This window comes from Coturnix japonica, chromosome 1 (genome assembly GCF_054131305.1).
Source record: "Coturnix japonica strain WE chromosome 1, WE-NBRP24, whole genome shotgun sequence".
NCBI classification, from domain to species: domain Eukaryota; kingdom Metazoa; phylum Chordata; class Aves; order Galliformes; family Phasianidae; genus Coturnix; species Coturnix japonica.
The window spans coordinates 99,764,880-99,785,837 of NC_140663.1; the positions used below are offsets into that span (position 1 = coordinate 99,764,880).

The following is a 20,958-nucleotide window of genomic DNA, read 5'->3' on the forward strand; positions in this document are numbered from 1 at the left end:
TGGGTGGCTGACTTCTGCAGCACAGAACTCAACCCATTGGAGCATGCAGCATTTGTAACCCTGTTAAGTACTACCAGTGGTTTCCACCTCGGCTGCTGCTACTGACTTACAGCACCGCAGCTCACCAGCCCTATAAAAACCTGACACCATAACACTGAAACACATTTAATTTCTATTTTAAACGTGCTTTCAACTTATCAACTACTTCATGATAACCCCTAAGGGCTGCCTGACATGCTATTGAAAACACACAGAGAAAACAGGCAGTTACACACTGCTTTGGTCAGTGTAATAACAAATTAAGGTGCAATTCCTTCATCCCGCTGCTTTTCAGTCTAAACTTCCTCATTTAACTCCGTCTCATAAGCCCAAGAGATTTCAGCAGCCCCCTCCTCAAAAGACATCCAGCAACCCTTAACAGCCAGTTCTTCCCCTGGGTTTACTCAAGAACCTGATATTCTGGAGTTAAGGAAACCCCTTGGATAACTCTCTTGCATTTTTTGTCCTGCTTCTTTTTCTCTTAAACCAGCTTCTCGGAGCATTTCAGACATTGAGTTTAGCAGCTGCTTCCAAGGCATCTGAAACAAACTACTACAAAGGAAAATTATTTGTAAAAAAAAATATATTTTTTTTATTTGGTGCAGTGTTTCCATGCAAGGCAATTGCATTGCGGTACCAACAGAAAACAAGACTAGTAGAGTCATTTATTTCAAAAAAAAAATTATCCTTCTTAATAGAAGTGACTTGTTATGGCTTTTTGATCCTTTGTCCTGTGATTATAAATTATTTTCCAAATACTAGTCAAAGTGGCACTCTGCTATTCATTGTATTTTGCTAAAAACATCATGCAGATAGATACCTACGAGAGAGCTCTAAAGTACTAAAAGCCAAATTTAATAAATGAGGTAGTTCATCTGGTTAGGCAGAAACACAGGCTTGTGTCTCCTCATCCAGAACACCCAGCCCCCAAAACGGGCATTGCAGCCAGAGGTCTGCTGCCTGCAGCACACCCCACGGAGCAGCATCACATCCTCTGGATGCATGTGGCAGGGGACCTCGCTGGCAGGATGCTCAGCTCCCTCTTTCCTGCTGCAGCTCTGGAGTATTCTTCTGTCACCTACATCGGGAGCAACGGCAGGTCCTGCCCTTTCAGGATTCACAGCAGTTTAAGGCAGAAGAGCACTTGTAATTACCGAGAGGATCAGACTGATCTTACTTGGAGCAATCTGAGTTGGATGACAGCTGTCATGATCCTGAGGATTTACAACTACCTGAATATACAGTTTGTATTTTTTTTTTTCTGTGCCTCTACTACCGTAGTGCATGAAAACTTCCCTTCATATATACCAAAAATACATTCGTTTCTTCTTACGTTGCCAACCAGCAGCTCAAAGATTCAATGTTCACATTACTTAACGGTTAATTTAAAACCCTACAAAACCATCTCAGCATCCTGCTACAAAAATCTGAAGTTGTGATTAAAATCTCCATTTTAAACCTGCACCTGATTACCAAGTGAAAGTTACTCAGCTAAAAAACAAATCTCAGCAAGCAGTCAGCAGAACAACTTTCTGCCAGGCACCCCATCAATAAAGGTGCTTATTGTGATAATCCCTCACTGACTAAAATCAGTCACTGTAGCCAGCACATAATCCAGTGTGCAATCCTTCAGGTTATTAAAATTAAAAATAATAATAAAAAAAAAAAAAAAACAATTCAAAAAGAAAAATCACATGTAAAAGTGTATAAATATCCCAGGCACCCATGGCTTCATTTTTTCTTGTTCTCAGAAATGCTGAACGAGAAATGGCGTTGTCATCTGTTGGCCTGTTTAAAAAACAAACAAAGAAAAAATAAAGGCTCCAGCTGTGCTGACAGACCATCTTATCAATTACTTGGATGCTTCTCAATGGAATAACGCTATTGTCAAGTAAGTCACGGGACATATAAATGATTAAATACAAGTTTTACAACTTGGGGCATTTAGAAAGATAGAAACATTTTACCTGCATATTTTTATAAATCCAGTCTGTAAACACCGTCATATTTCCATAAACTCCAGGCCTATTGGGACTAGCACAGCCAGTTCCCCAGCTGGTATCTCCAACCAACCACCACACCGAGCTTTTGTTTGTTACCAGAGGACCTCCGCTGTCACCCTGCACAAAACATTGGTGCATTGTTAGTGACTAGCAACCAGTGAATCACAGAATGGCCTGAGTTAAAAAGGACCTCAAAGGTCGTTCAGTTCCAACCCCCCTGCTATGCACAGCGTTGCCAAGCACCAGACTGGGCTGCATCCAGCCTGGCCTTGAATGCCTCCAGGGATGGGGCATCCACAGTCTCCTTGGGCAACCTGTTTCAGTGCGTCACCACCCTCTGTGTGAAAACATCCTCCTGATATCTAACCTAAACCTCCCCTGTCTCAGTTTAAAACCATTTCCCTTTGGAATATGAGTCAGATTTCAAAAGAAAGAGCTTTTGCAAGAGAGCAACTACAACAAAACACTATGGCAATTAATGTATTAAATGAAGACTATTCACCATATGGATGAAAAGAGTTTGCCCAAAGCACTAAACAAGACAGATTTTACTGACTTCCTTGTTCACATGCATAATGCTACAGTATTGTAGTGATTACAAAGAGCATTTGTTCATTTTCAAGTATGAGATAACCAAACATCCTTGAAGCACATACCAAGGTTGCCTCAGTCTCTCAGCATATTAAACAAGACCTCAGCACTGGCCCCCATGCAGAGCATGACACAAAAGCTCTCCCTTTTAAAGGATGTGCCACAAAATAAACTAGAAGCCCAACTAAACTGTTAGTCATAATATATACAAAGTAGAAACATATTAAAAGTTGTATCAGTTTGGAATTTACAGATGATAAAATCCCCACGAATAAGATCACAAAACAACCAACTAGATCACTGTTAGGTGTTAATTAGAAATAATTACCTGACAAGAATCAATTCCTCCATGTAAATATCCAGCACAGACCATTGTAGGCAAGACTATGCCATCATAGACATAGACAGAATTACACAGAGATTGTTCTATTAAGGGTACCATGACATAATTCAACTCATTTGCTGTTTTACCTAGAATTGAGAAATGCATGGAAACACATAAACACAAAGACAATATTAGAACAAGCATCACATTACATTCCTATTACAAATTTCAGTGGCTAGTGCTACTCAAGACAAAATAAACTTATGAGAAATTCAGGGATGGACACTTAAGATGCATAGTCCGTAATGCAGAAAGTACCCTGACATTAGAACTCCTTTCCTAGGGGCTAGTTACTCTGCACTACTGTTAGTGTACTGTAAAACAAGATAATAAGGACCTGCCTACTACAAGCCCAGCCAACTATAGTAGCCATGGTGCTATTAAAAGCACCTGAGTAAAGCAATGAATGAAAAAGTTCTCCTCAGTTTCGCGTTCCAGCAATAGGGGGCAGCAAATCCCAAATTCAGTAGCCCCAAACCTACACCAGATCACAACCTTCATGTAATCATAGAATCGTTTGAGATGGAAGGGACCCTTAAAGGTCACCTAGTGCAACCCCCATTCAATGACCAGGAATATGTACAGCTACATCAGGTTGCTCAGAGCCCCATCCAGCCTGAGTTTGAATGTCTTAAGGGATGAGGCATCCACCACCTCTCTGGGCAACCTGCGCCAGTGCCTCGCCACCCTGATTGTAAAAAATTTCTTCCTTATATCCAATCTAAATCTCCCCTCTTTTAGTCTGAAACCATTTCCCCTTGTCCTACCACAACAGACCCTGGTGAAGAGCCTGTCCCCTTCTTTCTTATATCCCCCCTTTAAATACTGAAAGGCTGCTCTCGGGTCTCCCCAGAGCCTTCTTTCCTCCAGGCTACCCAGAACCACCTCCTCTCAGCTTTCTGATACAGACATAAAACTTGTCTCCTTTCTCATTCTCAATTTCTACAAATCTATCTAGGCTGAAGAGGACTGGCTGTGTAAAAGACCCAGACATGTCAGAGCCATGCTTACCTCCTTGGACCTCTGCTCCCCACCCAGATATCCAGCACTGTTGATTAGGGTGGAACATCATTCCTGGGTTAGGCAGACAAACTGGCTGTACATTATCTACAAAGCAAACACAGTGACAGTCTAACCCCAGATGTCCAGGCATAATGCAAAACAAGTGGATACAACATTATTTAGCATGACCAGCATTTGTTTTAAATGCATACTGTGCTTTTTTCTCCGTACTTTACCCTCTTTGCAGATAAGCAATGCTGTGCAATGCAGGCAGCTGTGAAAAGCTAAGCAATTCTCCTTCCTAGAGGGCTACTACTGCTTTCTGACCTCTAAGTGAGGAAGGCTCAGAGTTAGTGTTTCTAGCTTGATTCAGCTGGCAACCTGGCTACCTACTACAGTTAACACCAGCACCTGTGACAGTAAAGAATGACAAAGAAGAAACTCTTCCAACAACTAGCTTCATCCTGTTTGCAAAACCCTGCTGAAAATAATCATTAATGCAAGTAGGATTCAATGTTTGTATACAAGAAAGGTGAAATAAAAGATTTCAGACAAACATTCTAGCAAGCAGTCAACCTCCCTACACTCAGCAGCAGAAGAGTCCCTCCAGATTACCTCTAGTAGGTTTAAGCTGATGCACTGAAATACAGGACTTGTAAGTATAGCACCTACACACACTCAGAACCTATATGTATGAAGTACTTTAAGTAATGTTTTATATTCCAGTTTCTATGGCTTGCTTACAAAGAAGCATGACTGCTTTTAAGAGCAGGATACATACCAGTAAAAGTCAGCGGTGTATCTAACTTCATAAGGGCAACGTCATTGTCTTTAGAATCTGTATCATAATTTGGATGGGAAATTATTTTTTGCACTCTGTATCCAGGCCTTGAGTGCATCTCGTTCTGGTTCAGAATCCCAGCATAAACGGTCCAGATGTAGTGGTCAGAAAATTGTCTATGGAAAATAAACAATTGTTAGAAGGTTTGCTTTGCTGGTAGAGAAACTCAGCTTACAGAACCACAGAATCACAGAATTGTAGAGGCTGGAAGGGACATCCAGAAATCATCAAATCCAGCCCCCTGCAAAGCAGGCCCCCTACCTCAGACTGTACAGGTAGGCATCCAGGCAGGTCTTGAATATCCACACCCTCCCTGGGAAGCCTCTTACAGTGCTCCATCACCCTTACTGTGAAGAAGTTCCTTTGCATATTGGTATGGAACTATCTGTGCTCCAGTTTATGGCCATTTCCCCTTGTCCTGTCCCCACAGACTGCTGAAAAGAAGTTGGCCATGTCTCCTTGACTCCCCCACTTAAGATACTTGTAAACATTAATCAGATCCCCTCTGAGTTGCCTTTTCTCAAGGCTGAACAGGCCCAGTTAACTCAGGCTTTCCTTATAGGGAAGATTCTCCAGGTCCTTTATCATCTTTGTAGCCCATCACTGAACGCTCTCCAGGAGAACCCTGCCTTTTTTGTACTGGGGAGCCCAGAACTAGGTACAGTACTCAACCTTCAAAGAACTGTCTTAACTATTCGTGATCAATAACATATATGTATTTGGCTTCTACTTCTGAAGGCAAAAGCAAACAGTAATTCATGCCTTCCTTATTTTTGGCTAGCCTCACTTCATCAGTCAACTTCAGCAGCATGATTTTTACTGTAATGCAAATGTATTAACATGTCCAAAAAACCTGGGGAAAATCATTGCTCAGATACTTGTGTCCCTTACAAATAAAAAACAGTGAAATAGACAAATAATATAAAAGAGAGCTAATAAAATCAAAAACAAAAACTGACCACAAGGTTGTTTTTTTGTTTTTTCCCTGAAAGACAAAGTACAGGCCATCTAACTTCAGGAGAGCTTGACTCTAGTTTCATAAACATACAAAATTATTTGAAGTAAGTTAAGTAAGTATCGCTGTCTATCCCCTTGCTCACTCAGCACAGCAAATTATAGCCTGAGACTGGAACACTGAAGCCTCTTTATTGATTTCAGCAACTGAGGGATCAAGGTGTTATTTCTGAAGTCTCATATGTCAGTGTTATCACTCGTGCGCTATCCAAAGCATGGAAGGGCAGCAGAAACCAGAATGAGCAAAAACGTAATCTAGTAGAAGAATTTCTTTATCTTGAAAATGCTAGGAGGCTGTTTGGTTGTTTTCTGTTGTTTGGGTTTTTAACATGAGGCATACTCACTAGATGGAATTTAAGTAGCCTCTGTGCTCCAGAACAATTTCCACTTGCTCTGTAGAGAACTCTCTACACACGTTAAAACTCCCTTGGAACTGACAACCACTTTGCAAAAACCAAATTTAATCTGAATCTTAAAACCCAGCTACACCTTGGTCACCACTCCTAAAACTTTCGCATAGTCTGGAGCACACACTAGAAAACAGAGGAGGGATAAGATCTTCACATAGAACTAAATGCTAACATTCCTTTCTCAAGGTTAAGGACAAGGTTATTTTCCCTTGGCTGAGCCTCAAACTGTGATTCAACCAGCCGTTAAAATGTCTTTGCTTACTGGGTTTTCCCTCCAATAAAAGCGGCTGCCTTTAAGCATAAATACACTCAGCTGCCCTTAAAATTTCTGCTTTCAAGTTAAAAATTAACAAAATACCAGCTTTCCTTCTCGCTGATGCCTACACAAAGTGTTCCCTGGATGGCTATACATACATCTATGATTAATACCGGCTTAGACTTTACTACCCTGTGGCATAAAGACATGACGAAATAAAGGCACTCACCCCTCCACACAGTGGGCTGCTGTCACCAGCCACTCACGGGTGATGATGGAGCCTCCACAGACGTGTGTGTCCTGCACATGGAGGCTCACCTGCCACGGCCACTGCCCCAGCGCCGCCATGCTGCCACCCACAATCCTGCTCATGACGGCTGTGCTTTTAGTGGGCAGGCCGCACTCTGAGGAGTCAGACATACACAGACATGCATCAGAGAGAATTGGTCTCAAGGGCAGTTTCTTCACCCCAGGCTTTACTATAGCTCCATAGAAAGTGAGCATGGACCACATCTGCCGTACTGTTGTGGGTTGATGCCACAGCCCAGCCATCGCTCTGTGGTGCTCAGACTCATGGGGACAGGGTGGACCATGGCTCCTGCAGCACAGGAAGCCTTCATGTTGCCCTCCCTCATTGGTGGTGCACAGTTCATCACTTCAGAAGTTAACTGTTAGAGAGTGGTTTTCACAACCCTGAATGCTGGCCTTTTGAGTGTCTTTGGTGAGCTGCACAGACACACACTACTGTGCAACAGGATAGGCAACACCCAGGGGTAACCTCACTATGGTGAGGAACAGTGATGACCACCTGATGGCCATGTTTCAGACAGTGCACTAAAGCCTTCCCTCTACACTGCATAGCAAGGACTGCAGACCTCACCATGAAGTAAGCTATTTAAAGGAACATATAACAGTAAAGACAGAGCTAGGGACATAACATCCCCCTTGTCTCCTCTTCCATTCTGCTCCTTGAAGTCTGATACCTGGGTACAGGATTTAATCGCGGTTTCCATTCATGCAGATTCAAAAGGATTTATGGATAGAGTGCTTCAAAGCATCAACAAGTAAAAGTCTGAGAAACATACACTTACCTATGCAGCGCAGAGAAACCACATTTCCTGATGCACAGTAATCACTGCAATAGAAATAGGAAAGAGCAAACAGGCTTTAGGACACCCAGCAAAGCAGATGGTGGGCTCATCCCGCCCGTTGCTTCCTACCCATTCCAGCTACATGCCCTGCCTTCATTCATGCTCATCTTCCTGCTGAGGCTTCCCTCCTTTCTTCACTCTCTCCAGCTACCCTAACAATACCCATCTGGCCTTCACCGTTTCTTGCATTCACCAAAACTGTCACGTGGAAGACCGCAGACCACAGTACAGCCAGGCAGCACAAAAGGCTTGTAAGCCTATTGAGGAGCAAGATAAAGAACAGCATAAGAGAAAGTTGAGTTGATTTATGAAATGGTCACAGAAGAACTTGAACAACAAGGGAGCAACACATTAACTTTTCAGGTAAAGCAATCTACAGGCTTGGGAATAAGAGGTTTCTGACTTGTTTAAAGCAGTTCTGACATGTCAACCTTCCAAAGAGCAGAGAGAAACAGGATAGAGCATCTACACTTAATAAAGAAGAGTAGAAAGATGGAGAAGTGACAGCTGTGTTTTTAAATACAGAGAAGAGCAGCTGCTGCAAGCAGACTGAAAACAAAGTCTCTTTCCTTTTATTGTTAGGCTACATCTCCTACAACAGCTAAAAAGACACCTAATAAAAAGAAATTAATTTGTATTAAGCAACAATACCTGCTTTGCAGCCTTTTGTACAAGTCTGTATTCCCCGCACTCGTGTTTAGCTTCATAAAGCTTTTATAGGTGGCTTCAGCTGCTACTCCTTGACTATAGTAATACGTATCTCTGTAAAACAGAAAGACTGTACTAAGAAAACCAGCAGTTTTGGTTTTCAAACAAATGACAATAAATTGTGCCAAGCCACAGCTTCTGACATGAGCAATTCTAAAATATTAATTTCTTTCTGTATGAAGCACAGAAAAAACCCAATGGTGCAGTACCAGTGCCAGAATCTGACTCTTAAATAAATCTTTCAAGTTCAGTTTCCCATTAGACAGTAGATTAAAATAATATTTTTAGTAGATTAAAATAACATTTTTATCTGGTACATATACACTGTACCAATCTTCAGTCTCATGAAACGGGGCATGATGAAGAGATGCCTTTGCATCACTACATACAAAACGAAATTCAAGTCTAGTAAATTCTAGCAGCCACATTTCTATGGGACAGCTGCAGGGCTGCTATATGCTGCTGTTCTGCAGGGCTTCCCAGCTGAGGAACAGCCCTACAACTTTGCTGCTGGGTTGACTTACTGTCTGGGAACTACTTCAGTCGTTGCTGGTTCAGAATTAATCTGACTGCTGCAGGCAACCTGTGCACATGCCAGATCTGCCTGGGCAATTAATTGCCTGCATTATGTGCACACTGGAAGACAGCATTTGCCAACCACATCAGAGGCAGGCAACATAAAGTATTCCATCTGCAGAATTCAGGCTACAGCGTTATGCATGGAGAACATGGACAGCATTCTTGCCATCAACATTTGCACTGATCTTCCACGCAAGCATTTGTAATTTGTGTCCTGAGGAGATCAAGGCTTTCCATGTAATACTAATGACAAATTTAGCCAGACTGGACATTACTGGGCAACCATAACAATCTGGTACCATGAAGCAAGTGTTGGAGGATTACTATGAGTGAATGTTTACATACAAGTGATGCCACAGAGTAACTACTGCATGCATGGTAGACACACACCACACCTGTCAGAGCAACCTTTCATTTTGATTCTGCAGCACCCATCATTGTTAAGCTAGATCCACTTGGGTTCACCCAAGCTAGATCCCTAACAGTTTTTTGTTCTTAAAAACTTCAGGATGGAAATATTAAGCTTTCCACGTATTTGCAAAGACTGACGAAGGTCAGACTTACACATTGTAGCCCATGTCTTGACATGCGATCTTTCCAAAATCATCAGTCCAGTCATCCTGACAAACAGGGTACCAGGTTTGGCTGATGGGTGAATAAACTTCAAGGATGAAGTTTGGTCCATAAAGTCTAACTGCCAGAAAAGGAAGAAAAGAACAAATCCCCAAAACATAAGAACACCACACATGCTATGTTACTGCTCCATTTAAAGCTTTTGCCACCCATAGCATTTGTATGTACAAACTGGTGCTAGTTTAATCATGCCATCTATTCAAATTGTGAGTAAATATCAAGTAGACAGAAATATTAAAAAGATTTTGTTCCTTTGTGTAAGGCAATTTAAAAGTGCTAGAAATTTTAAGAGAAAGTTCTGCCATACAGCATTCCTCATTTCAGATTTTATTCTCAAAACTTTCATATTCTAACACTACAGAAGATTGCAATACTCAATTTTTCATCTTTTGCCTACACAACCATGTATTACATGTAAATAAAATATTATCTCATATAATCTATTTATGTTATATCTTAATATGCCAAATTTCTTCAGACAAGCTCTGTAGTGCAAAAAGGTAAAAAGAAGCAATCTTCTATGTCCCATTGTGTATTTATCTGCAAAAGAATTTAATGCAAAATAGTTCAAGTAAAAGAGCAGACTGAACAAGCTTCTCCAAAAACTCATTATTCAACTAAATGGAGAAGAAAAGCTGTTAGAATACATGCTAGTAACTGCTAACACTGTGTGAAGCATATACAAGAGTTCAGAAACTAGCACAACACAGGTGCTAGCATCAAAATGTCACACCTTTTAAATGTCACAGCTTTTAAATATTAAAACTCAAGCAAACTCAACTCTGAGTTGAGATCATTTTGCTTCAGCTTTTCAATCAACTGCAAACTGACTGAAGATCCAGATATAGGATTTGACGTATTCAAACATCCCAATCCATTTTGGAGATACAGCTGAGTCTAATCTGGCCCTATGGTAACTCGGAAAGCTTTTGATGAGGGATTTTGCTCAAGAACTCTTGCTGATGGCTGGAGGTCCCCTGCCTTGACTGCCAGTACTCACCACAACGGTTTTCATCCTCCCCATTTGGGCAGTCAGACACTCCATCACACCACTGTGAGGGAGAAATGCACACTCCTGAAGATCCACACTCTATTAAGGATCCAAGACAACGATTCTCAACTGCAAGGGGAGAGCAGCAAAGTCATCAGACTGAACATCAGCTTAGCCTCAAGCAATCACTGCCAGCTCTCACCTTCAGGAGCATGTCAGTTTGATAGAGCAAAGTACCAGCAAACTCTTAAACTCAGAGCTGGGAGGAAACCTTGCCTAACACAAACAAAGATTTATTGCTCTGTCCTTCACAGCACTTGTCAGATTAACTCATTGATGCAGTTGACTGAATTTTGTGCATTAACTCCCCCAAATAAACAAGCTCTACTAATATTTCTAAAAGTAGTCAACTTCACACCAACAAAGCAGAGAAGACAGAAGAAATTAATCACACCTTGTTGTTTTCAGTCCTGCTTAAAAGAAGACTACATTCACCCTGTATAAATCAGAGTGAGTAAAAAATAAATTTTAAAAAGCCTAAGAACACAAAGTGACTTCCTAATAATTTTAAATGAACTACCTTCTGTTTTCCTTTCCTTTCCCATACAGAACAGAGAGGCTCCCAACAACATAGTAAACGGTTCTTTAATTTTCTTTGAAAAATTATCCAATTGAAAGGGAAATTAAGTTATCACAACATAGACTTGGCTAAGCCGAACATAACTGCTGTAGCCCAGCTTCAGAGCTCAGTCATTCCGGTTGAAGATGACGTCCAAGTTCAACATGTCACCTGTGTTCCAGCTTATGGTGGTTACTTAGACTGGGCTCACACAACTTTATCACAAATCAAAAGCCTCACAAAAGCAAATAAACCTATGTGAATTAGTTCATCTTTAAGTACAGTCCCGTCTTACTGAAGTCAAATATGTCTTGATCATTTACCTTAACTCTGGCAGTGAAGGCATATGAATTTACTTCATCACCTTTCTAAATTCTAACTTGATTTAGCTTCAAGGGAAGAATACAGCTTCATTTCACTGTTGATATATAGTAGTAACTTCCCAAATTAAATGTAGTTTAGGACCAGTTGTCCAGTCACATGCCAGCTATCCACCAAAACACAAACCCTTGTAAGATGTCAAGCTGCTCTTTAGTAAAGGTACTACAAGGTAGAGTTGTACTGCCTCAGCTTTCCCCAGACAGACTTTAGCTTTCCAGAGAAGCCAGCTGCTCCAGAGGAGTCAAAAAGCTGATGACACTTGATGTCAAATATGTATTAACTTGACAAAATGAAAAGAAAGCAATAGAAGCACTATTAAAAAACAAACGCCTCACAATTAAGTCACTTTTTTTTTTAAAAGCCACATTTGTTTATCTCTTATGAAACAGGTAACAAAGACTTTCTTGCCCTTAATTCAGCGTAAAATGAAAGACAAGAATCCATACTTCTAACTTCAGAAGTTTACTATGTCCTTTCTTCCAAAACAACATCAAAAAGAATAATGCTTACCAAAGTACCAGATGAAGAAAGCAGCAATTGCACAACCAATGACTACTAAAATGGATAATATAATTATTATGACTTTTTTTATACCTGAAATGAAAGTACAGATAAAAATGAGAAATTAGGTTCACAAATAAGGTAATTTCCAGCACGGTCACAAGTACTATGTACATTTCACTGAATTTAAAAACTGGTGATGTTTGCTCATCAAAACTTTTCTCTATTGCACCATCTTTCCTCCACATTGTTCAGGCTCCTGTTACAACAGCACCCCAGCCAGCCATCACTTCCTCATTCATAGAGAGGAGGCAGCCCTCAGAGATTCCCTCAATACAGGAAAGGTGGAAAGACTACCTTTATTTCTTATCTTACTCTGGAAGACATTAAGTCTAATGTTGTAAGAAATGACAACAAATCTTACTTGATGAACACGTCCTGGATGAACTGGATGAAGGTGCTACTGGAATGCTTGACTGATGGGTTGAAACTCTTGGGATATAGGTTGGCACTGATGGAACATTTGTAGAAAAGTACTGTGGATATGGGTTAGCACCTACTTGTGGCCTGGCAGAATAGTAGTTTTCTGCATGGAAGCCATGATTTTCATAGTACGGTGGTGGTGGATTCTAAATGATAATGTTATGAGGAAAGAAAGGAAAAAAAAAAAAAAAGAAGCAAGACTGCAATTAGAACAAAGTTAATTTGCGATGCCACCTTCGTGTAGAACTCTACTCTACTGGGTAATTCTGCTAAAGCAAGAGTCTACCACACCAATTTACATGGAGAAAGATTTACAGCATATACCTGATACCTCATTCTGCATAATAAAAATAGCAACAGAATGAGCCATGAAGGCATATTAAAAGATCAGTTTTCCGATCCAAAATAATTCAACCTAAAAAGGATTCTTAAACCCAGCCTACCAGGTAGCTGCACTAGTCATTTTGATGGAACATCAGTACAAATAAGCAGCAAGGTTCAGGCAATACCGTCATCAAAAGAAACGCTTACGACTAACAGCCTGTATGTACTCAGTTGTCCAGATTTAGGAAAAAGGCTTACTTGCCATTTTGTTCCATGACAATGCAAGGCACACCTGAGCTATTTCCAAAACACCCCAGCCTACAACAGGCTGCAGAATATTTACCCTGCAAGAGATTCCAGAAATAAATATTTTGTTCACTTACTACAGTAGAGGTCATCTTTCCTTTGTCAGCAGTACTGAAACAATTCAAGTGTTTGGACGTAAAGACTGAACCTATTAAAAAAAAAAAAAAAAGGGGGGGGGGGGGGGGGGGGGGAAAGAGAGAAGTGATCAAGATGGAAATGATGACAACCAAAAAGTTTTGTCCATATCTCTCATCAGTTAATTCTTTAGAAAAATGCCAAACTGGGGGGAAAAAACACATGGAAGTCTTTTGAGAGGGAGTGTAAATGAAGGTACAGCCTGAAACTGCATCTCAATAGCCTCTCAATTCAAACCCAGGGGATCACACAGTGCCAATCATTCATTCACAGAAGAATCATGCAAGCCCAGGGGATGGCGACGGCGCCCACTCCTGCTACAGGAGTAGCAGTGTCCAGCAGCCTGGCAGCCTCCACCCGCTGCCAGCACCCAGCTGCTCCTCCTGCCTCTCTCAGCACTTACTCATGTATCACCAAAACTCAAGACACGGAAACAAGAATGCAAACAAAGCATCAGGAAAAACAAATGCAATTGTCTTGTTTAACAACGCTATATCCAGTAGCCCTGCAAGCCACACCATTTTCATTCTTCTGTGTTGGCTGTGTGCTGTGGCCACCACACCAAAAACGGGGAAAGAAACATAGCAGGGAAACACAACAAGCCAAACCAATGCAAATGTTAGAGCTGCAGCCAGTGTTTCAAGCATATAGCAGTTCATTTTAAAGTTAAACATTAACGCTAGGTAAAACCAACAATTATCAGATACACAAGACATGCAACAATGTTTGCTGCCATATTTCTAACACATGCGGTTACACACCACCAGAAGTAATCATTTTAATAAATGATTAGATCTACAGAGACTTCTCATAATGTTACTCTACATGAGGAAAAGCAGATAAAGTGGCTCAGTCACATGCTCAGCAATACATCCCTTCAGCTTTCCAGAGCAAGTGCTCTGCATGGGCACAGAATCACGGCCCAGGTTGAAGGTCACTGCTGCAGACAGCAGTTGCATAAAGACACAGCATAAGTCAGCCTGAGGCAAGAAATTCTTTTAAAGCCTGTACCTAGATCATCACCTCACTCAGAACCGAACCATAAACACCTCTGAAGTGGATGTCAAGAACAGCTTAGCACCAAAGAGCATGCCAATATTAGTACTATAAAGAAGGAATAAATAGAATAGCAATCTGTTAAATTCTTGTTTGCATGGCAGACAAGAGAAAACAAGTCTTATTCCTACTTACAGTAAGTAGCTCATCAAAACTGGTGACTAAGTCTGCATGACTTCTGTTTTATGTTGCATCCTTTCTTGGTCACTTCTTCATAGCAGAGTTGAGTAAACTTAGTTCTGCCCAAACTTATCAAACAAGTAACACTTTGCAGGAAGATATTGCTGTTCCTTGTTGTCTGGAAAAGGAGAGGGGGAAAAAAGGTACAGAAGTTTAGTGAGAACAAACAGTAGAGAATATTGAGTGATTTTGAGGCAAGACAACAAGAATCACAATTTAAAAACAAAGAACAAAAAACCACCTCCAAATATTTTCTGCAGAACAATTTGAAATTCTTTTGCCAATTGGCAGGTAAAAGGATTCCTCACTCTTTTTGTGCTGTTTTTTTAATAACTAAGCAACAGGGATATTTTTTTCTTATCTCGACTACAACTACCACTCCCAGCTCAGTTCTTGTGAATCTGTTTCCCATGCAACAGATTATTAACAGCATTTTGATTATAGCAGTACTGAACATAGGCAAGATGAGACATTGCCATATAAATATTTCCTTTAAATTATTTTCCAGGATGTTGAAAAGGGATTAAAGTGAAACCACTGGACTCCTATTATACTGTGCACATTTCAAAGCCAAAAAAAAAAAAAACCCAAGCCAGTGGGTAACATTAAATAACTACACATAACTACACAATCTAGTCTTAAACATGGATCGCTGAGGTACTTCAGCATATTTTACAAATAACCAAAGGTACTGCAATAGATTCACAGATAAGGAAGCTGGGCCATGGAAGAACAAACTGACCTGTCAGATAGTCCCTGTCCCAACAATGACAAAGCTAGAAGGGATGGGCGTGTTATCTCAGTCCAGTAGAACCATAGAATCACCAAGGTTGGAAAAGACCTAAAAGATCATCCAGTCCAACCGTTCACCCAGCTCACTACAATCTCCCTTCAGGAAGTTATAGAGAGCTATAAGGTCTCCCTTGAGTCTCCTCTTCTCCAGGCTGGACATTCCCGGCTCTTTCAGCCTCTCCTCATAAGGCCTGTGCTCCAGACCCCTCACCAGCTTTTTGCCCTCCTCTGAACACGTTCCAGGGCCTTGATGTCTTTCTTGCAGTGAGGGGCCCAAAACTGGACACACTACTTTAGCCTTACACATGATATTTAAATACATTCCACATAAGAAGTGTTATAAACCTGTGCTGATGATGCAAAGTTTAGTCAGAATACAGAACTATCTTTCCCTTACCCTTCTGGACACTGCTCCAAACATGCGACAAGCTATAATTACTGGGTACCTTTGAAGAAACCTCAGAAGTCCTTCAAGGTGAGAAAGGATGGGGGAGTTCAAGTGTACTGGGGTTCTTATGAAAGCAAACAGAGATGGAGCTCATCTCTGCAGCAGCTTGAAAGAACAAGAGACAGGGCACAGAGGAGCAAAGCCTTGAACAACAGGCAGGGTCCACTGAGGCAGAGCCTTGCAGGTCAACTTTCCATGCAACACCTTCCAACTTTGGGAAAAGTACAGCTCAGTTTGTTACAACATTGTACAGAATGAGCATTTAGACACCTGTATCACAGAAGTTCCAAAAACCAAGCTAGCTTTTCCTTCAGAACTCTGAAAGTACAGAAAAAAATGCTATAATTTCTAATAATAGACAATAATACATACAAAATGTACAACCATCATTGACATAGCATACTGATGAATACACTGAAGCACACTGTCTCACAGCAGGCAGCTATTACTCAAAATATCACAGTCTCTTTTCACATATGCCTTAGGAGCATTATCATTATATTTCTGTCATGGGCCAGTAGGGTTGAAATACACATATATTGGGGTTTTTTTCTAATAAAAGATGTCAGGATGGAAGAAAAATTGAAAAGATTAGATTCACCCAAGACAAATTCAATCCATTACTTTTTTAGAAAAGTTTTTCAGTGAATTTATTCAAATTAACTCCACATATATAAAACAAAGTTACTATTTGATAGGTTTTTCACGCGATAACTGAAAATGTCATTTCCTTATTGCACATCCTGTTCTAACTGTTAAATAGGAGCAGCACCATGCTCCAGAGGTGCAGTGCTCAACAAACACCATCAACCAACTTAGTTTCTGCAAGCTTTCATAAAGAGATAGCTATAAATTGTTTCCATGCTTGGACAAGTATGTTGACAGCATGGAATGACACCTTAAAGCACCCTAATACAACTCCATGAACAATAGAATCATTAAGGTAGGATAAGACCTCTAAGATCTCATCTAGTCCAAATGTCAAATCCAGAAAAATCAGCCACCAAAGCCAGAGATATATTGACAACAGTACATCACCTACACTTCTGTGTTATTTAACTGCATATTTAATGCCATTTCCTGAACAAGAAATGTTTGCCTAGCTCTACCACAGGTACCACCAACTGAAAAACAAACAAAAATCAAGCAACAAAATCAAGAACTCATTCTTGATAGCTATACATGCATTAGAGCAAATGCATGCAAACAAAGAAAAAGGGAGAAGAAAAACAAAAACGCAACGCATAGAGGAAAGATTATCTTTTAAGAGAAGGAAGCATGACAGCATCCAAATGATCCATATAAAGCAGTGACTAACACTGATACCAAGTCATAAGCAATAAACACTCGTCCTCATTATCCAGATAAAGAAATACAGCGTACCCATTAAGGTGGCAATGGAGTAATCCCAGCGCAAAGCTCAACCTTAACTTGAACAAGTCAACATGTTATGCCTTTTATTGACAATGTTACAAATGAGGCATACTGTTATATGTTTATATCCAATCACTTTACGTCATCCAAGAAGTTTCAGTGGATCCAGCAAGCCAACAGTAACAGTAAGGGGTAGGGAAAACACAAGCAGAGAAGGACAATTCTAAGTTTACTTACAAGATCTTTCTACACACTGTGCAGTTTCTACCTTTGCTTCCTGGACAGGAAAAAAAGAAACAGAGTCATCCAGACACCACACTCAGACATAAGGTCAGATTTTGAGTGGTGCTGAGTGGAGACCAGAGAGACTCAGTGATCCTTGTGGGTCCCTTCCAACACAAGGTGTTCAGTGATACTATGGCCCAGCGCAGAACTATGTGAGACCATGCAAATATTTACATGAAAGTCTCTTTGCCACAATTGAACCTCGACATTCCTATGTTTCTTAAGAAATAATTTTGGAGCTATTCCAGATTAGCTCCTAAAAATATCATTAAACCATAGAACTGCTTATCAACAGGTGTTTAAAAACAGTACTTCTTGATAAGCACTACCAGGAACTAAAATAAAGTCCCCAGTATAACAGTATTCCCAAGGTCAGAAAACTGAGATTCATTTCACTCGTACAAGATACAGCTCAGAGCATAGCAGCCTCATTCTAAGCAGTTATGGGATGCAGCACTCATACTGTGAGCAATGCCCTGAAAAAGTGTTATCATGAAACTGCCTATTACAAACACATAGATGGTTATATATAGGAAATAAAAAAATAAAAGTTAGGAATGGTGGGGTGGGAAAAGAAGCAGAAAAGGCGTTGTCTAACTGAGTGACAGAAGAGTTATAACCCTATAAAAAGGGAGCTAGGAGATATGGTTCAGGGGTTTTCTGCAGGTATGGTAAAGGGAGGATTGGTTGGACTACATGATCTTATAGGTCCTTTCAAAGCTTGTGATTCCTTGATTCTATGAAAAAGCTGTTTCCAAAACAAAAGACAGGAAGAGTCCAAACAACCAGATTTGCTGGGGTGGTGGAGTTTGGTCAGTTATTAGCAGTAGCTGAGATTATTACCCACAGCACCCAGAACCTCACACACACAAATCACTTCTCTGCTAACGGATGCAGCAACTGTCTGCCTGGCATTTGGATGCATTTTTCCCCAGTACTATGGGCTGCCCAGATAGCCTGTGGGGGTTTCCTTCTCTGGAGACATTCAAAAGCCACCTGGATGCATTCCTGTGTGGTCCAATCAAGGTGCTCCCATTCTGGTAGGGGATTGGATTAGATGATCTTTTGAAGTTCCTTCCAATCCCTGACATCCTGTGATTCTGCCCACTTTCCTCCATAGAGGAACAAACAACCTCAACTTCTGATAGCACAATGCACATCTCAGTCTGCAGCAATGAGACTTTGCTGGGAGTTCAGGGCTGGGGAAACTTGCAAAAACACTTGTTTGCTGTATCCAAGTTGCAAACGAATGAGCTTGCAGACATAGTCATGCTGCAGAAAAATAAATGAAAAGTAGCAACACTAACAAAACTGACAGGTGTTTGTCCTGGTCAGCAGCTTTCCATCTGTGGACTCGGCTCCTGAGAAGCTGTGAACCAAGGGGTCTGTAGCAGAAGAAAGAACTGTATAGGCTGGAAGAGACTTTCTGGAGAGCACTGAGTCCAAACCCCTGCTAAAGGAGGTTCCCTGCAGTAGGTTCCACAGGAAAGTGTCCAGACAAGTCTTTACTATCTCCAGAGAAGGAGACTCCACTGGCTCTCCAGGCAGCCTGTTCCAGTGCTCTGTTACCGTCAGAGGAAGAAAAGGCAGCTCCTGCCAGGGGGTTGGATTCACCACACTGAGGCCCTCATTGCCAAAGACTGTTTTAAGGATGCATGTGCCCACAACATGGGACAAGCACTGATGCAGCAGCACAGCTACAGCTGAGTAGCAGCACCTAAACTTTGTCCATTTCATTGACCAATGCCCCAAACAGTGCCTGTCTCCCTGCTCGCATTCTGCTGCCTCACTTGACACAACCTAGTCCCAGTAGGCGAAGCAGCTTCCTCTGGCTCTTTGTAATGCGCTGAAGGCGTGAGTGTAACTTTACTCAGGGCAAACGGGGACACCTAGGACAAGGGCTCAGTGTGAGAGCAGTCTGTCAAGTTCACCGACCCACACTCAGCCCTGCAAACCCGTGGTGAAACCTGAGGTGTAGGGAGGTGTGAGCTTCAATGGGACCGCAGGAAGGAGTGTGCAGGGGGGTGAGCGCAGCACTCCAAGCTCTGGCCTGGAAGCCTCAGTGATACAAAATCACTGAATGGTTTGGGTTGGAAGGGGCCTCAAAGCCCACCCACCCCAACCCCTGCCATGAGCAGGGCTGCCCCCCACCAGCTCAGGCTGACCAGGGCCCCATCCAACTTGGCCGTAAGCACCTTCAGGGATGGGGCACCACAGCTTCTATGGGCAGCTGTGCCAGCACCCCACCACCCTCTGGGAAAGAATTTCTGCCTAACATCTAAAAATATTATATGATTCCCGCAGGAAGGCACTCAACCAACAGACAACCATCCAAAAGTTGACCAGATGAACTATGACACCAGTAGCCAGAAACTGGCACTTTTGAAAGAAACCACAGAGCAACAACACAACCAAGAGGTCCCGGAACTTGACGCTGCTTTGGTTCATCCTTCATAGGAGAGACAATACGCTCCGACACCTCGGAACAGCCGCCTTATCTCGCCTTGCGGCATATCCTTCCTTGGAAGACATCGCTGCCCCTCACCCCGGCTCCGGCCCATCCCGGTCCGGCGAAGCCCCGGCACAACGGGGATGTCACGCCGGGGCATTCCGTACCCCAAAAGCCAAGCCCCGGCTGAAGCCCCCCCCCAGCCGTACAGCTCCGCGAACGGGGAGCGCCGTGCTTACCTGGAGCGCAACGAAGAGCAAACGCGGCACAGCGGACCGGCAGTAGAGGAGGGTCGGGGAGGAGCCAGGAGGCGGGGGAGCGGCTGAAAGGGGCCGGGCAACGAATCCACCTGAGGGCACCTGTCCACCCCCTCCTCCAGCCAGGCAGCGGGCCCCCAGCCTTTTTCCCGTCCCCTCTTCCTCCTCCTTCTCCTTCCTTGTCCTTATGCAAAGCAAACGCGCCGCGGGGAAGAGAGCAATGAGAGCTATCGGCCCTTCCCTGAAGGGAGGTGATAACGAGTGCTCCTATCATGCTGGGGCTGGAGAAATAATTTCCTTTTTCCTTTTTAATAGCAACATAATAAAAGGGTGCATTTAAAGATGCCTGTAGTCTCAGTAGTCACATTACTCTGGCGGCTCGGGGTTACTCTCCTTTGAAGCAGATCTACAAATAAGTTGGGTTATTTCTGCCAAAACAGCTCAATCATGAAATAAAAGATCACTTATGTCCAAAAACCTCAGAGTGTGACTAGGAAAGTCCATAGGAAAATGAAGAACATACAACAATGCATCCAGATTACCTCCAGCGTAGCTCTATGCTGTGTCAGCATCTCTGTAGAGAGACTACAAAGAAGGGAGCGGACCAAAGTCAGGCATGAGAAATGTTAGGGTTGTATGTATGTTTTCAGATGCCTATCAAGGAATGACATCAGGTGGACCAAGAAGCCAGGATGATACCTTCAGTGTTTTTCCAGCTATATATATTTATTCAAGACAGACATACCTTCTGATATCTCAGTACAG

At 42.0% G+C, this 20,958-nt stretch overlaps 1 protein-coding gene across 3 annotated transcripts in view; it reads right to left on the minus strand.

Annotated features, from left to right (window-relative positions):
- Nucleotides 1–604: 604 nt before the first annotated feature.
- Nucleotides 605–20,958, minus strand: part of TMPRSS2 (transmembrane serine protease 2) — a 34,367-nt gene continuing 14,013 nt past the window's right edge. The window contains exons 1-15 of one of the 3 annotated variants that reach the window (XM_085548468.1): nucleotides 20,176–20,309; nucleotides 14,544–14,706; nucleotides 13,295–13,365; nucleotides 12,529–12,733; nucleotides 12,114–12,197; nucleotides 10,613–10,732; nucleotides 9,544–9,669; nucleotides 8,344–8,454; nucleotides 7,633–7,676; nucleotides 6,771–6,945; nucleotides 4,802–4,977; nucleotides 4,030–4,125; nucleotides 2,962–3,104; nucleotides 2,007–2,159; nucleotides 605–1,827 (exon numbers count right to left, since the gene is read on the minus strand). In XM_085548468.1, the coding sequence (XP_085404594.1) occupies nucleotides 1,816–1,827; nucleotides 2,007–2,159; nucleotides 2,962–3,104; nucleotides 4,030–4,125; nucleotides 4,802–4,977; nucleotides 6,771–6,945; nucleotides 7,633–7,676; nucleotides 8,344–8,454; nucleotides 9,544–9,557 (924 nt within the window). In that variant the 5' untranslated portion in view covers nucleotides 9,558–9,669; nucleotides 10,613–10,732; nucleotides 12,114–12,197; ... (2 more) ...; nucleotides 14,544–14,706; nucleotides 20,176–20,309 and the 3' untranslated portion in view covers nucleotides 605–1,815. Of the gene's footprint in view, nucleotides 1,828–2,006; nucleotides 2,160–2,961; nucleotides 3,105–4,029; nucleotides 4,126–4,801; nucleotides 4,978–6,770; nucleotides 6,946–7,632; nucleotides 7,677–8,343; nucleotides 8,455–9,543; nucleotides 9,674–10,612; nucleotides 10,733–12,113; nucleotides 12,198–12,528; nucleotides 12,734–13,294; nucleotides 13,366–14,543; nucleotides 14,707–20,175; nucleotides 20,310–20,958 lie in introns of those variants that run through there. The other 2 variants (XM_015882901.3, XM_015882911.3) reach the window with 2 other exon arrangements.